Below are 17,637 nucleotides of genomic sequence, written 5' to 3'. Positions count from 1 at the left end.
ACACTGGTCAGACTGGACCAGGACCCACCCTAATGACCTCATTTTACCTTAATTATGTCTTCAAAGACTGGGGGGTAGGTCTTGAATGTATGAGTTTGGGGGAGACAGAGTTCAGCCCATCACAACAATCCAGGATTCATTTTGCCTTCCTGAGCTATGATTTCTAATCTTTCATGGTTTCTGAAGCCAGAAAGAACACAAAACACGCAAATGTCATTAGAAATCCACCTGCAAACTCACGTATGCCCCAGTCCACAATTTTCACGAAATAAAAGGTCATTTAGGTGAAAACGAAGGACTCCGACTCCTTCTAAGGTTAGAGCCAATGAGGTGGGACCGCCGTGAGGGTCCCTGGTCTTCTCCACCTCACCAGCTCCCAGCCCTTTGCTGCCTCACCCTCCCATGTCGCCCGCGGAGAGCCGGTTCCATTGCTCCTTATAAACCCAGTCCATGTGCTTCTCACAGCATTGCTCTTGTGAGAAGATAAAAGGAGGCTCCTGTTCTTTGAGCATCTCCTCTGTACCTGGCCTTTGCCTGGAGACTTTACCTAACAGACCCCATTATGGGGCAGAAAGGTTTGAGATACCACACCCCAGGAGCAGCGCCTGTGACAAGAGAAGTCCACTGACAGGGGGTGAATATGGATGGGACTTCCGCGGTTCTGGGGCCCAGCAAGCCTCCGCCCCCACCTGGAGCAGGCTGAGTGCGTAGCATGGGGCAGAAGTGGGCTGCAGCCGAGTGCTGGCTGCCCCTCACCTGCCCCTCACCTGCCCTCCTCCTCCCCAGTGAGCAGGTGGCTCGTGCTGTGGGTCTCGGGGGCCACCACAGCCTGCAGCTCCCACCTGCACTCATAGGGGGCCAAGCAGCCGGAGACCAACCACCTGTCAATTGCTAGCTGAGCAAGCACATGGTCACGGAGCGCTGGCTCCCGTTCTGGCTGGACTTGGCGTGCGTGAGGCCCCCAAGATTCACTGGAGACAGGAATGAGACTTCCCAGGAGGAATTAAGTGGTGAGGCCATCGCCCAGAGGACCGTTGTGGAGACCTCCCCCATGCCCTGAGGAAGACAAAGCTCCCAGACCAGAAGGACTAGGCTTCCTGAATGTAGCCCGGCACTCAAGCCAGAGTGCTGACTCAGACAGAACTGAATGGGATCCACCCAGAGACCCACACGTGGACGCCTCCAGGAGCCCCTGGAGGGCTAAGCCAGGCCAGGCTGCTGCCACTAAGCACGCTCCACACAGATGCCCCACGCTCAGCTGAGGGCTGTACTCAGGCTGATGGGGCCCCAAGATGCCCCAGACACCCAGACTAGAAGACTCAGGGATATGTGTCCGAGGCCAGGGTCACAGACAAGAGTGAGACGAGGAGAATGGGGGCATTGCCCACCCTCCACACAGGCAGACCCTCTTTAAGTGACTGCTGTTGAATGAATGAATGAATGAATGAATGAATGCACAAACGAACACTCCAGCATTGTGACAGTCAAATAGAATGTGAAACAGCAGCCCAAAGCAGAAGACAAAATGCCCTGTTTCAAGACAAATGTTAGAAATGAAGACACTTTCCAACTTAAATGCCTGAGCTTTGTAGAAATTCACTAGCACAGGAGCCCTTACACAGCCCACGGCCCTCGTAAGTGGCCAGTTAAACAAATATGTTACTATGATGAGTCTTTATAAAATTGTAGCATGTACACAAAGGCATCCCTGCTAACTCCGCTTTCCTGGGTGGGCGGCAGAGCACACGGCCAGGATCCATGACGCGGCAGCCACGATTTCTAACTGTGCCGTTGTGTGTACAGGAGCTCCGCCTGGGGCCCGCGCTGTCCTCTGAGAGGCCCGCGCAGCGCTGGCCCAGGGCAGGTGTCCAGGCTCCTGGCCATCAGGAGTGTTCCCGGCTCCTCAGCAGTGCCTCCCTGTCCACGCCAACGCTGTGGTGGGTGCTGACACCCCTTCCCCCTGGGGGCCTGCAGTTTGGGCCGAGCCAGGGAGAGGCGCCTGCGGGACCAGCCCCAGCGAGAGGCCAGCTCCATGTCTCTAAGGAGCTTCCCCAGCAGACAACACCCCACACGTGTTGTCACAACATACTGCTGGGAACAGAGCGAGTCCCACCTGACTCCCCGGGAGAGAGAGGATGCTGGAAGCTGGCACCTGCTTCCTCTGCCCTTCGTCCCCCCAACACCCCCCCCACCCCGTACCTTTTCCCTTCACTGATTTTGCTTTATCTGTGTTCACTGGGGAAAATGCCAGCTGGCCGTGAGCACGATTATATGCTGCCTCCTGTGTGTCCTCCTAGTGAATCATCGAACCTGGGATGGTCCTGGGACCCTGACACAGGACTCTTAAGAGAGGAGTGAGAAATTAAAGATGCTCGTGCAAGATCCTCCCCACGCGTAATTCCAGAGCAGTTTTCCTTTCTGGTTTTTACCCTGTTGAGGCTCTATGAAGCACCCAGCTTAGCTGCTACCCCATTTGGTCAGTTTGTGTAACTTGCGATTACATCAGCCAGTGAACTGGCCAGTCCACTGCAGAGGGCACAGAGCTGCGGTGGGGGAAGGTGTAGGCAGGGGTGCAGGTGGGGGGCGCAGGCAGGGATGCTGGGGAGGCCTCTAAGCTGAAAGGCTGGTGTGCTGCAGGCACAAGGTAGGACATCCTCTGGTGGGAAAGGGAGAGCACTGATGGCCAGGCAAGTCCAGAGACCCCTCTGGCCCCTCCAGTCTCCCAGGAGAGGGGAGGGCCTCCTGGTCATTCTGGGGCCAGCCAGGACCTGCTCCTCCCACCAAATCCTTATCTGACTCCTCCTGCTTAAAACACATAGTGGCATGCTGGCTTCTGCGGCATCCCTCCCACCACATCCTGACCTCCCTGTGATCTGGAAAGCACACCCCAGTTCCCCTCCCAGGGCAGAGAGAATCCAGCAAGACTTGTGGGCAGAATACAACAAAATGTTCTGGAACTTTGTGAAAGACCTTGACTGTCCCTTGACAAAACTGCATCACGCCTCAGGCTCTCACACAGGTCGTTGGCTAAACTGGGAGGACATTTCTAGCATTGCTTCCAGAACCAGCTCTTTTTTTTGTGCAAACACTGCAAGACTCTGAGCCCCCCCCCACTTCCCGTGAGCTCTACGAGTGCCCCCACCCCACCCCACCTGGCCCCTTTCTTTGCTGGCTGCTCCCTGGCTAAGACCCTGCTGGCTCCCAGTCATCCCGCCTCCCCTTACATCTGCTCTGCAAGAGTGCCCTGTGCAAGCTGCGCTTGTCGCCTGGCTCTCTTCCCCACACCGGCCTGCTCAGGGTGGTCCCTCCTCCAGGTCCGGGGTGCAGCTGGACCAAGGGGCACCCGGCATCTCGCTCAGGCTACCCTGATATGTGCTCACCACTTGTGAGCAGGCAACCAAGCCTCAGGTTCCCCCACGACAGGCCCCTTGGCCCCACGCCCACTCACCTGGCAGGAGCGGAACTGGCTGACGAGCAGCGTGCACCGCTGCGGGTCCTTCCGCCCGTCCAGGCTGTCCAGCTCGGCAGCCACCTGGTTCAGCTCCTCGTCCGCATAGTAGAACTGGGCAAGCAGCTGCGGGTCCGACCTCTGCAGGGGAGAGAGGTCTGGGAGTGAACGAGAGCATCACCCCTCACAGGAAGCCCCACACCTGTCCTAACCCCCCCCCCACTACCCACCCCTGTCTGCATTTCAGCCCACAGGGCTGTGCCCACTTCTCAGAAGGCTGCCCAGACGGCGGGGGCCCAGAGGACAGAAATTCTGTGAGGAAGCCAGATTCCAGGCCCAAAGCTTCCAGTGGTGGGAAGATTCACAGACGAGGGGCTCATGAAGAGTGGGGTCCAGGCTGCAATGGCTCTGAATAAGTAGTTTTTATTCATGAAATGAGACTACAATGACAGACAGCAGGTGAAGGAAGTGGCCCAGACTAACACAACACAATTTCCTCAAATGAAGCCTCATCAGTGGTTGCCAACCCCTGCTCTGCCCTCTAGAATCTTCTCCGCCTTCAGCCCAGTTTCCATAATGCCAGAAAATGCCAATGCTCTGTGGCAGGAAGCCCCTTCCTCAGGGGCTCTCCTCTCACCCTGCTTCCAGCAAAACCTGGGTGTCCCGCTCCCCTGATGGGTCTGCAGACAGCCTTGAACCCGCTCACCACTCTACTGCAGCCTCAGCAGCCTGCTGCCCCACACACCTCCCTGCTCCCTCCACACACCAACCTGCCCCTCCCACACACCTGCAGCTCCATCCACACAACCACCTGCTCCACTCACACACCAGTCTGCTCCCCTCACATACCTGTTGCTCCCTTCACACCAGCCTGCTCCCCTCACACACCGGTCTGTTCCCCTGACACACCAGCCTCTCCCTCCACACACCAGTTTGCTCCCCTCACACACCAGCCTGCGCCCTTTACACACTTGCCTAGTCCCCTAACATACCTGCTGCTCCCCTCACACACCAGTCTGCTCCCCTCACACACTTGGCCTGCTCCCCTGACACACCTGGCCTGCTCCCCTGACACACCTGGCCTGCTCCCCTCACACAGCAGTCTGCTCCTCTCACACACCGGCTGCTCCCCTCACACACTCGGCCTGCTCCCCTCACACACCGGCCTGCTCCCCTCACACACGTCTGCTCCCCTCACACACCAGTCTGCTCCCCTCACACACCAGTCTGCTCCCCTCACACACCAGTCTGCTCCCCTCACACACCGGCTGCTCCCCTCACACACTCGGCCTGCTCCCCTCACACACCAGTCTGCTCCCCTCACACACCGGCTGCTCTCCTCACACACTCGGCCTGCTCCCCTCACACACTCGGCCTGCTCCCCTCACACACCAGTCTGCTCCCCTCACACACCAGTCTGCTCCCCTCACACACCTGGCCTGCTCCCCTCACACAGCAGTCTGCTCCCCTCATACACCAGCCTGCTCCCCTCACACACTTGGCCTGCTCCCCTCACACAGCAGTCTGCTCCCCTCACACACCAGTCTGCTCCCCTCACACACCAGTCTGCTCCCCTGACACACCAGTCTGCTCCCCTCACACACCAGTATGCTCCCCTCACACACCGGCTGCTCCCCTCATACACTCAGCCTGTTCCCCTCACACACCAGCCTCTCCCTCCACACACCAGTCTGCTCCCCTCACACACTTGGCCTGCTCCCCTCACACAGCAGTCTGCTCCCCTCACACACCAGTCTGCTCCCCTCACACACCTGGCCTGCTCCCCTCACACACCAGTCTGCTCCCCTCACACACCAGTCTGCTCCCCTCACACACCAGTCTGCTCCCCTCACACACCGGCTGCTCCCCTCACACAGCAGTCTGCTCCCCTCACACACCAGCCTGCTCCCCTCATACACCGGCCTGTTCCCTTCACACACCCGGCCTGCTCCCCTCACACACCGGCCTCTCCCTCCACACACCAGTCTGCTCCCCTCACACACTCGGCCTGTTCCCCTCACACACCTGGCCTGCTCCCCTCACACATCAGTCTGCTCCCCTCACACACCAGCCTGCTCCCCTCACACACCAGCCTGCTCCCCTCACACACTTGGCCTGCTCCCCTCACACACTGGCCTGCTCCCCTCACACAGCAGTCTGCTCCCCTCACACACCAGTCGGCTCCCCTCACACAGCAGTCGGCTCCGCTCACACAGCAGTCTGCTCCCCTCACACACCAGCCTGCTCCCCTCACACACCAGCCTGCTCCCCTCACACACCGGCCTGCTCCCCTCACACACCTGGCCTGCTCCCCTCACACACCTGGCCTGCTCCCCTCACACACCTGGCCTGCTCCCCTCACACACCAGTCTGCTCCCCTCACACAGCAGTCTGCTCCCCTCACACACCAGTCTGCTCCCCTCACACACCAGTCTGCTCCCCTCACACACCGGCTGCTCCCCTCACACACTCGGCCTGCTCCCCTCACACACTCGGCCTGCTCCCCTCACACACCAGTCTGCTCCCCTCACACACCAGTCTGCTCCCCTCACACACCAGTCTGCTCCCCTCACACACCGGCCTCTCCCTCCACACACTAGTCTGCTCCCCTCACACACTCGGCCTGCTCCCCTCACACACTCGGCCTGCTCCCCTCACACACCTGGCCTGCTCCCCTCACACATCAGTCTGCTCCCCTCACACATCAGTCTGCTCCCCTCACACAGCAGCCTGCTCCCCTCACACACCAGCCTGCTCCCCTCACACACTTGGCCTGCTCCCCTCACACAGCAGTCTGCTCCCCTCACACAGTCGGCCTGCTCCCCTCACACAGTCGGCCTGCTCCCCTCACACAGCAGTCTGCTCCCCTCACACAGCAGTCTGCTCCCCTCACACAGTCGGCCTTCTCCCCTCACACAGTCGGCCTTCTCCCCTCACACAGCAGTCTGCTCCCCTCACACACCAGTCGGCTCCCCTCACACACCAGTCGGCTCCCCTCACACAGCAGTCGGCTCCCCTCACACACCGGCCTGCTCCCCTCACACACCGGCCTGCTCCCCTCACACACTGGCTGCTCCCCTCACACACTGGCTGCTCCCGTCACACACTCGGCCTGCTCCCCTCACACACTCGGCCTGCTCCCCTCACACACCAGTCTGCTCCCCTCACACACCGGCTGCTCCCCTCACACACTCGGCCTACTCCCCTCACACACCTGGCCTGCTCCCCTCACACACCTGGCCTGCTCCCCTCACACACTCGGCCTGCTCCCCTCACACACCTGGCCTGCTCCCCTCACACAGCAGTCTGCTCCCCTCACACAGCAGTCTGCTCCCCTCACACACCAGCCTGCTCCCCTCATACACCCGGCCTGTTCCCTACACACCCGGCCTGCTCCCCTCACACACCGGCCTCTCCCTCCACACACCAGTCTGCTCCCCTCACACACTCGGCCTGCTCCCCTCACACATCAGTCTGCTCCCCTCACACAGCAGCCTGCTCCCCTCACACACCAGCCTGCTCCCCTCACACAGCAGTCTGCTCCCCTCACACAGCAGCCTGCTCCCCTCACACACCAGCCTGCTCCCCTCACACAGCAGTCTGCTCCCCTCACACACCAGTCTGCTCTTGCTCCCTCTGGCCTCAGGCAGGCATGGCTTGTTCCCTTAGGTCTGAGTTTCCAGGATTAGGAGAAACCCTCAGTAGAAGTGATGGAGCCCTGAAGCTATTCTTGTAAGTCTGTTCTTCATGACCATACAGAGAACAGCAAAGGAAAAGGAAAGACGCCAAATCACGCAGGTGTTCAGATCGTTGTAAAAATCACGTGCGTATACCCGGCACGGCTGACCCAGAAGTTGGCACACAATTGTGTTTATAACCTAATCTCGTTAAATGTAGAGTAACTTATTTTCATAATTTTTGGTGGCCCTTTTTTTCCCACCAAAAGGGTTCCCCGCCACCCTGGCATTCCGCCCCCTCCCGTGTGTGGCCAGTCCACGGCGGCTTTTCCCGGCTCAGGGGTCTGGTCCTTCAGTGCCTGACTCAGTCAGCCCTCCGTGCTGGTCCAGGGAGGAGCCTCCAGATGCGGCACAGAGACCCAGGACGCGGGTGCCCAGCCGAGGTGACTGGCCCCGGAGGTGGGCATGTGACCGGCAGGGCCAGGGAGGACTTTCCCAGGATTGTCCGGCAGAGGATCGGAGAAGAGCCTGTTCTTTCAGCCACTCACCCAGCACTCTGCCAGGGTTGCAGGGGTCAGGGCACGGCCTGGGTGAGGCAGACCCAGACTGCCCACCCCCCACTGGTGTCCCAGCATCTCATGACCTCTCTGGTCTCGGGAGCCAATGCAGCCCCTCAGAGGGCTCCGCTGACTTGCCCGGGTTCCCATCACACCTAGGAGGGTAACCAGGGTCCCCTCTGTGATGAACCAGGGACAGGATTGGGGTCAGGGGCTGGGCAATACTTTTTGCCTCTTTCCTGTTCCACTGACCGGGGGGGGGGGGGGGGGGGGATGGAAAGTGATTCTCCAAAGGCCTCTCCCAGCCCTTCCCCCAAGGGCACGGAGTCCCAGGGAGGGGCAATGGTGGTGTTGGTGGGAAGGGGGTGGCGGTGGCCTCGGGGCCATTGACTGGAGGCCACTGACCTTCAGATGAGGCCCTGAGGCCTTGCTCTTTGCTGCTCAGAGGCAGCCCGAGTGTTATGCGAAGTGAACTAAGTCAGTCAGAGAAAGACAAATACCAGATGATCTCACTCATATGTGGAAATGAAGAAACAAAACAGGATCATAGGGGAAGAGAGGGAAAAGTAAAACAAGAGAAAATAAGACAGGGAGACAAACCATAAGAGACTCTTAACTCCAGGAAACAAACTGGGGGTTGCTGGAGGGGAGAGGGGTAGACAGATGGGGTAACTGGATGATGGGCATTAAGGAGGGCACGTGAAGTGATGAACACTGAGTGTTATACGCAATTGATGCATCACTAAATTCTACCTCTGAAACTTAAAAAAAAAAAAAAAAGCAGCAGCAGCAGCCCTAGAATGGTGACCCAGCTACCCTGGGGGCTGCCAGCTTCCCTTCCGGCAGCCCTGGGTACCACTTCCTTGTCCTAAGGAAGGAGGGGAATGCCCCAAATAGCACCTTGTTACCAGGTACATAGGGGCCATCCCTTCTCAGAGAGGGGCTGTGGCAAGGGGCTGAGGCCACCGCTGGCCATGACATATGCTGGACTCTGCTGGCGGTGAGCCTGGGCACCTGACACCCTGCTCAGGAGTTGATCCCAGTCACCACAGCCCACTGGCTTCCCTATGGCCCCACACTCACCAGCTCCCCTCACAGCAATGGGGGTAGGAGGGCGGGGAGAGCAAGGGCACAGTGGGGACACCTCGCTGTGACCAAGAGCCTCCCACGGAGCTGGCCTGGAGCCCTCCTGGTCAACACACACCAGGGCCGGGGATACAGAGCCCTCCCTGCACCTGCTCCTGCAGTGTCCACCACTGCTTGCCGGCAAGACACCAGCTGGCCCAGCAAACAGGCCAGGACTGAATTTAGGGCACTGGATAAGGACACCTCCAGGAAGCTAAGTCTCTGCTCCGAGAAAGAGGGCATGATGCAGGGGGCCATGCCCAAAACTGTTCGGAAAATAAAAGAATCAGCCTTTGCTCTGGCAGTAAAAACCTCACCACGTATAAGCAGACCTCAAATCCCAATATTCACACCGGTTGCTCAGGTGTGCCCGACACCCTCTGCTCGGGGCTGGTGTGGCAGAATCTGCTGCCTGGGAACTGGATTCCAGTGAATTACAGCTTCGGCCAGTGGCAGCAGCAACCGAATGTCCACGAATGCCTGCTGATGGCCGTGGTGCCTGCTGCCAGGAAGATAAAGCTCTGCCCCTCACATGCTCCCATCCACCTGGCCGTCCCCCTCCCTGCACCCAGGAGGGGACTGAGCTTCAAGAGGGTCTCCTGGGTGGCCCCCAGCTCATGCGTGCACACACCCACGTGCACACGCACACGCGCACACACGGGTCTTGCTCTATGTTCTGGAGAGAGTAACAAACAAGTACCACGTGCGTCCATGTGGAGCTGCGAGGTGTGTCTGCGCGTGCGTGCTCGTGTGTGGAGACTGCGAGGTGTGTCTGCGCGTGCGTGCTCGTGTGTGGAGACTGCGAGGTGTGTCTGCGCGTGCGTGCTCGTGTGTGGAGACTGCGAGGTGTGTCTGCGCGTGCGTGCTCGTGTGTGGAGACTGCGAGGTGTGTCTGCGCGTGCGTGCTCGTGTGTGGAGACTGCGAGGTGTGTCTGCGCGTGCGTGCTCGTGTGTGGAGACTGCGAGGTGTGTCTGCCCGTGCGTGCTCGTGTGTGGAGACTGCGAGGTGTGTCTGCGCGTGCGTGCTCGTGTGTGGAGACTGCGAGGTGTGTCTGCGCGTGCGTGCTCGTGTGTGGAGACTGCGAGGTGTGTCTGCCCGTGCGTGCTCGTGTGTGGAGACTGCGAGGTGTGTCTGCGCGTGCGTGCTCGTGTGTGGAGACTGCGAGGTGTGTCTGCGCGTGCGTGCTCGTGTGTGGAGACTGCGAGGTGTGTCTGCCCGTGCGTGCTCGTGTGTGGAGAGGCACAAGAAAAGCGAACAGGAGCACCCAGTACTGAGTACACCCCCAGAGCTACGCGGGCTCTAAACCTCTTCACAGCCGCGCTTTCCCAGTCCGGGGCAGCTGGCAGGTGTGGCAGAATCTGCTGCCTGGGAACTGGATTCCAGTGAATCACAGACCCGAAAACCAGACCTACAGAGGTGTTGTCCCTCAGCCAAAAGAGAGCTGTAAACACACGTCCAACAGAGTAAGAGAATTCAGAAAAACTATTTACAGTTGGTGGTTATCTTTATGTTCCTGAGACTCAAAAGGTCTGAGCTATTTTAAAATCTCAGCCACACCCTGGGCTAGCGCTCCAGCCACCTTGGGCCTGTTGCCCACAGAAGAATCAGAAGTCTGCTGTGCGCCCTGAGTCGGCCGGACCCACCTGGAGCCCCCAGGTGCTGCGTGAGACAAACATTCCAGGTGGGGGGGATCCCAGGAAATGAATGAACACAACTTACAAAATTCCATTTGCGCTGATTAGCCGAATCCGAAGGAGAAATGATGGCACCCCATTCCCCTGAGTGTCTAGAGTCTGCAGAACGGGGGCTGCTTGGACACCCAGCATGGACACTGCCTCGGCCCGCAGGGCAGCAACACCCTCAAGTTAGCGCGGAGGGCCGACCGCAGGTGGAAGAGCGAGCGTTCAGGGGCGTGACAAGTTGTCTTTCTCTTTGATCTGACTCAGCCAGCCTTATTCTATAACGCTTTAAAATTCAATTTTAAATTAAGATTTAAACGTCCCTAAGGAAAGTGTCCACAACAAAGAGAACCAATTTGTATGCATAAGAACTCACTCTATTTTGGAATAAAAATGGTAATGATTTAGAACTCGGTGGGAATGTCTTTTTTGGCATACTGTGTCAATATTTTCTCAAAATCAATTCAGGACAGTGGAGGTTTTCACAGTTGCAAGAAGACAAAACTAAGCTCACGAAGGAAGCGTCTGGTTTCGGAGGTCAAGTGACCGTGAACAGAAAACGTGCAACAAAGAAGTACTGAGTCAAAGTGCGCACAGTGACTAATTCAGAACTAAATCTGTAAAGTTGATGAAATTACTTCTTCATTCAAAACACGCTCTGTGGGGTGGGAGGGGGCACAGGCCGCAGGAGGAGGAGGTGAACTCAGCCCTGCCTCCGGGTGCCCTGCCGAGTCAGGCCCCGATGGTGCTGGCGCATATCCCACAGCTCCTGGCTGGCTGGACTGGAGCAGAATGCATGAGCTGGGAGCCTCCCCTGAGGGGCAGGAACCCCCAGCCCCGTGCAGGGCACCCACATGAAGAGATTAAAGCTTAGTAAAAGGAACGGCCAAAGTCACACTGCTGGGCAGGATGGAGCCCAAAGTAGACCCAGGGCTCACACTAAGGACCCTCAGGCATCCTGTGGGAAAGAGGGGGGAATAAGTGTGGTGCGGGTTCCCATCCCTTTCACGCCTTTTGCTTCCCAACTAAGAGGTGAGCACTGCAGAGGGAGGGACTTACAGGGACGCCCCCTGTTCACTCCAGAGCGCCAGCCACCCAGCCTCAGCCAAGCTACACAACAGGGAGGAGAAGAGGATGAGGCAGATGGCCAGACAGGTGGGCAGGACAGATGGCAGGACAGGCGGACTGGCCAGACCAGAAAGAACCAGCCCCCCACACCCTCAGTGTAAGCCCAGTGATGGAACATAGCTCAGGTAACACGTGGGGAGTCCCAGCCCCCTGCCCACCACCCTCCACCCTCTTCCCAGCGGCTGTCCCAGGACGTGAGCTGGTCTCCCAACGCTCGTTCCCAAGACAGACCACCCCATGTGCCCCCCACCACCCCAACACTCAGCAGAAGAGAGCCTTCCAGACCTCAGCGGACCCCTGGTAGGCTTCATCTGGACCAGCTTTCCAGTAAAGCCTTGGACCCCCCACTGCAACACCACAGATCCAAGAATGCTGCAAAGAAAGCAGAGAAAAGCCCCCAGTTGTAGCACTTTGAATTTGACTGCTCCTCCTCAGTGGTGCCCCCTGCCCCAACTCAGCCAGTCAATCTTCAGGCCCTGGGCACAAGAGAAGCAGCCAGACCACACTGCACTGTTAAGGAAAGCCACCAACCACGGAGCACCAGGCCCGGAACCCCTCACTGCCTCCAAACATGGACCACGGCCCTCCTGCAGGTCTGCACCACCCTCTGGCCCCACCAAGGTCTGGCCGACTTGCAGTCCCATGCCCCATGCCCCCAAAGTTGGCCCTGCCTCCATCAGTACACCCCGGGATGGCCAGGCCCCAGACACCAGCCACCCTTCCGCAGATCTGGTGTCCCAAACAGGTAGGCACTCCTGCTGTTACATGGCAGCAGCCCTGCCCTCTGGCTCATCCAGGACAGGTGGCCGGTTACTCCTGTGCCCAACCCCACTCGACAGCCTGCTTTCTCCACTGGGGGCTGCAGACAGCACGCCCAGACACCAGGTGGGACTGTCAGAGGCTCTGTCCTGTGCGAGACCCCTCCCCACGACTGGCAACAGCTGCTGCTGGTTGGCCCTCCCACTCTGCTTGCTCCCAGGACTCAGGAACCTGCCCTTCCTGGCCTTCAGGCTTCGGTGTGGGGCTGAGCCCCAGGCACCTCACCACCCCTGTGGCCCCCCGCCCCGGTCCAGCACGCCTGGTGGCCAGCTGCTTCCTGATGGGACTCGAGGAGGATGACAAGCCTCCATGGTTTAGGTATTGGTGGGCAGAGCTCGGTGCAGATGGATCACAGAGAAAAACGTCAAGAACTATGTCACCTGGGGCGCCTGGGTGGCACAGCGGTTAAGCGTCTGCCTTCGGCTCAGGGCGTGATCCCGGCGATCTGGGATCGAGCCCCACGTCAGGCTCTTCTGCTATGAGCCTGCTTCTTCCTCTCCCACTCCCCCTGCTTGTGTTCCCTCTCTCGCTGGCTGTCTCTATCTCTGTCGAATAAATAAATAAAATCTTTAAAAAAAATTTTTTTTTTTAAAGAACTACGTCACCTAACTTCCATAACCCAACACCGCCTCAGAGGAGGTGAGGGCTATTCCCCAATCTGCACGGGGAGAGGTTCACAAATCCACCCAGGATCACACATTCAAAAAGGAGCCCCACCTGTCACTCTGCCTCCCTGACAAAGGATGGCTTTTTTCCATCACTCAGTTTCCCTACTGGCTCCTGTTGGGGGTTAAGAGCAAGAGCTACACAGAGTTGCCACCTGGGCTGCCACCATGTGTCCCTGATAGAAAGCTGGTGGGTCCCACCAGGCTCAGGTCGGTGGCTCAGGGTCCAGGAGGGCCAGCGTGCAATGACAGCACATGTCAACTCTGAATGCCCAGGGAGCAAGCCTCCACTCCAGGAGGCTGGCCCCATCCTGGGCTGTAGCCAGAAAATCATCTCCGAAGCCCAGGAACCACCCTACCCAGCGCAGGCCCCAGTGATTGGTCAGCCGGGCCCCGCACGTGCCTGCAGCCCAACCCGAGCCACAGACGGCCTGTCCTCAGTTGTGTGGTGGCCACAGCCAGTCCACCCAGAACCGTGCTGTCTCGAGGGCACAGCCAAATGCTTGCCCAGAAAGACTGATGACTGACATCAATAAATATTTTATCTCTATGGTATAGTAATAGACACGCTGTTCTGATAATGCATTTGGAGGAATCAAGGGCCCCCAGCAGCATGGGCAAGAGTGTGTACCCAAGATGGCAAGACGAACCAGGTGGGCCCAGAATGTAGAAGCAATGTGCTGGGCTCAGGTGCAGGGTGGCTGCAGGTTCAAATCCAGCTCGGTCACTCACTGGACGGTGACCGTGGGTACCCATGTCTCAGTCTGTCACTTGCAAAATGGGCTTAAAGCACATGGAGTACCTGGCAAGTGCCTGGGGCACAGCAGACACTCAGTAAGGAGTCATCAGGAGTCATCGGTACCAGTAAAAGCGAAGGTAGTGGAAGCTGCCAAGGGTGATAAAAAGTAAGCCAAACAATGACATCACTCCTGATACATCATCCCCCAAGAGTGGCCTGAGCTCTCCACAGGACAGCACCTTCCCAAAACAGCTGACCACACGACGTCCAACCAACAGAGCCGCGTGGGGAACCTCAGCACCCAGGAGGCGGCAAGGACCCACAGCAAGGGCAGGAGACACCCCTCCCCCAAACCTGGTCCCTGGATCTCTGGCTGACGGGTCCAGACAGGCACACTAGGGGTTGCTCTGGGACATGCCTCCTGCTCAGTGCCCTGTGTCTTTCCGAGCTCCTTAGGGAGGCCGACACATCAGGCGGCACTGACTGCAGGGGCACAGGGGCGGCATACTGGGGGCTGGGATGTGGGGCATTAGGACAAGAGGCTGGGGTGAGGGGCACCACGGCGGGGCATCGGGGGCTGGCGTGCGGGGCACTGGGGACAAGAGGCAGGGAATGGGGGGTGGGTGCGGGGCACTGAGGCTCAGGGGCCGGGTATCGGGGGCAAGGGGACCGGGCGCAGGTGTCCAGGTGAGCCCGGAAGGGAGGGCTTGGGGTGCGGCGTGGGCAGCGGGCAGCTTCGCGGGAAGCAACAGCTGCAAGTGAGCAGCGGGTGGAACCTTGGGCTGCCACGGAGGCCGGGAGGTCGGTGATGTCCAGACAGAGCGACGTGGGAGGGTTATGAGGCCGAGAGAGTGAGTGGAGTGGCAGGAGGAGTGCAGGGGGGCAAGACGCTGGCGCCCTCTCACTCGGGCTCACGTAACACATGCGACACCACTCGCTGCCTCTGGCTGGTGTGCGTGTGACCAGGAGTGTGTGACCACCGTCTTCTGACTCAGGCTGGCATCTGGGCCAGTCGGCAACCCACCTCGGGCCTGCCAGCCCTGGCCTCTCCCTGCTCCAGGTCCCTCCCTTAATCCCTGACCCTTCAGACACCTGGAATAGGTGACAAGCACCACCACCCCCTTCCCCGACTCTGGCTCAAAGATGGCAGAGTGCTGGCTGGATGGGCGGGGTTCCTGGGGGGCCCAGGGGAGGACCCTCCTGAGCCCTCCTGCTGTAGGCCTGGGCAGGAGTGTGGGTCAGAGAGCTTGGAGAGTCACCCCAATACCAGAAGACCTCCGCTGAGCCAGCTGCAGAAGAAGTCTGGACGGACATGGGCAGGGGTCCCCCTCCACAGGAGGGGTGCAGGAGAGGGACAGCACTCAGACGGCGTATAACTCACACTCAGGAAACTAAGGTGAGCGGACATAACACAGCCCAACTTCCCCGTGAATTCAAAGATGGTTCTAGAACCGCTCCCCAGCACGTCGACCTGGAAGAAGGGTCCCCAGGCGGAATCTGGACACCCACAAGGGAGCACACCACATCCTCTCAGAGAGATGGCAGCGGCAACTTGTAATGACATCTGGGCTCCAGGTATCCCAGCAAGAAGTAGTCATGAAATCTTACTCATACCTAAGATGTTCACACATCAGTTCTGAGACAGAGTTTTGAACTCACTAAATTTTTGTTTAAGGTATTTTTATCACCATAACCATTGTTGCCCCAAATGATGTTTTAGAAGAACCTCCTTAAGCAAAGCCGACAGTGGGCCTCCCTGAGGTGAGCCCAGTACTCTGCCACTTACCACGTGTTCTGCTAATTAGTGCCCTGAAAACTCAAGATTGCAGGACCAGTTTAGACACCCAATAAACCAGTTCCCTGTTATCTCCCAGCCAAGTGGGTCACCTTGCAAGGGCCGCTTCCCCGCTGTGGGCCACTCTGGAGGGCGACAGAGGAACGGCTCAGGAGAAAGCCCTCTGACTGCAGAGGGTCCCTGCCCTGGGGGCACGGCCAGGGGCCCCACAGAGCCTGTGGAAGCATGCTCTAGTCCCATCACGAGACAGACCCACACTGCCGGGGGAGATGTTCCTGGGAGGAGGCTAGACTGCCCTCTCTTGGGCTGGGACACCCCTCTTCCAGAGGGAGCAGCCAGGGGTGAGACCCTGCAACACCCCAGGTGACCACACGGGCCGTGGCTGCAGTGTTTGGTCTGCACACCAAACCAGACGCAGCACCTGGAGATAACTGACTGTCCAGTGAATGGTTTTCAGAAGGAAAACGAAATCGCGAACCTCGCGGTCCAGCAGCATACACATGAATGCCGCGGCAGGAGCGCTGGCTGGCGGTTACGCCCCGTAGCTCCGGCAGGACCATGGAGAAGCTCTTCTGTAACTGCGGGGGCAGGGGCACAGGCATCGGCCCATCTGGAGAGGGAGGTGCGCTCTGTGCCCCCAGACCGCACCGGACAGCTGCCTGTAAACTGCAGAAGATCCGTTCTGAACTTTCTTTCAAATACATGTTATTTTCAAAACTGACTATTAAATAGTGAACTTGCTAGGATGACAATCACCTCTGCCCCCACGCTGCTAGCAACCATGGGACACTGTCTCAGCAGCCCCGGGGGCGCCCCCTCCTGCACCCCTACTGCTGGGACAGAGTCCTGGGCTCGGCCCGCCTGGCTGACAGCAGCCCGGGAACCAGACGGGCCGGGGGCGGGGGGCTGTAGTCTTCTCAGCTTCTAGACGGGAGGGAATCTACCCAAGGGAAACAGAAATTTAAATTGCTTGTTTATGAATCCTGTCCTTCAAAAAGAATTTGAGGTGACTGACTAAATCTGAACACAGGTGAACTGAGCCTGTTCGTTTAAACAGAGGACCAATTAAAGGGCCCAAACAGGGGTCCCAGGTTTGGGACCAAGTGTAGTAGTGCAGGTGGGTTATGACAGCAGCTGGGCTACCCTGATCTCTGTTTTGTCAGCTCAGGCCCAGGCCCATGAGTGTCCCCCAGTCCCAGGCATATCAGCAGGGCCGACATGAAGTGGACTGGGAGAGGCTGACCCCACACCTGTAGGGAGCCTCGTCCAGGGCCAGCCCCACCTGGGTCCTGGGAGCACGCTGGTCAGGGAGGAACATGGAATCCCAAGGGGTGTCCCAATGGGAGGACCTAAGAGACAGGACATCACCAGAAACCAGCACCGAGGGAGGTCTCCCTGGCTGAGCAGGTGGGGTTAATGCGCCCCCTTGGAGCCCCCTGGACTGCCCCACTTTGAGGGACCCAAGGACTTAGAACCCGCGTGGTTTCTGCCAGCTTGGACCCAGGCCCTCTGACCACACGTCACTCAGGGCCACGCGGGTGGTGCTGCTCGGGGAAGGTCTGTGGACAAGCGGATCCAACGGGTCAGGACGACAAGCCCAGCCGCCCCTTCCCAAAGAGCATAATCCCGGCTTTTAGAACCAGTTTTACCGAGATATAACTCACATCCCTTAATATCCTCCCAGTGAAAGTACGCAACTCAGGGGTTTCAGTATATTCACGGGCTCGTGCAGCCATCACCGTGAACTAATTTTAGAAGGCCTCCATCGCTCCAAGGGAAAGCTTACGCCCATTACCAGTCATCCTTCTACTGGCCCCTGATTACGGTCTTTACCGATTTGCCTATTCTGGATGTTTCGTGCAAATGGATCACACAAGACGTGGCCGTTTGTGTGTGGCTCCTTCCCCTCCGCACGTTCTCCAGGTTCACCCACGTTGTGGCGTATGTCAGCCCTCTTTATGGGTGAGTAGCCTGCCACTGTGTGGACGGACCGTATCTTGTTGA

General features: G+C 58.6%; 1 protein-coding gene across 4 annotated transcripts in view; it reads right to left on the bottom strand.

The window, feature by feature from the left end:
* The window catches only part of ZFYVE28 (zinc finger FYVE-type containing 28), a 114,445-nt gene that overhangs the window by 53,911 nt on the left and 42,897 nt on the right, over positions 1–17,637 (bottom strand). For all 4 annotated transcript variants that reach the window (XR_006775739.2, XM_045774760.2, XM_045774761.2 and 1 more), the window contains one exon: positions 3,449–3,589. Coding sequence is in view for 3 of the 4 variants with exons in the window: in XM_045774760.2 (XP_045630716.2) it covers positions 3,449–3,589 (141 nt within the window). In the remaining variant the exon portion in view is untranslated. The remainder of the gene's footprint in view (positions 1–3,448; positions 3,590–17,637) is intronic.

The sequence above is a fragment of the Ursus americanus genome, chromosome 8, assembly GCF_024610735.1.
Source record: "Ursus americanus isolate L20-20 chromosome 8, mUrsAme1.1.p, whole genome shotgun sequence".
In the NCBI taxonomy this organism is placed as follows: Eukaryota; Metazoa; Chordata; class Mammalia; order Carnivora; family Ursidae; genus Ursus; species Ursus americanus.
The sequence above is the reverse complement of the archived record's forward strand: the minus strand, read 5'-3'. Positions and strand labels throughout refer to the sequence as shown.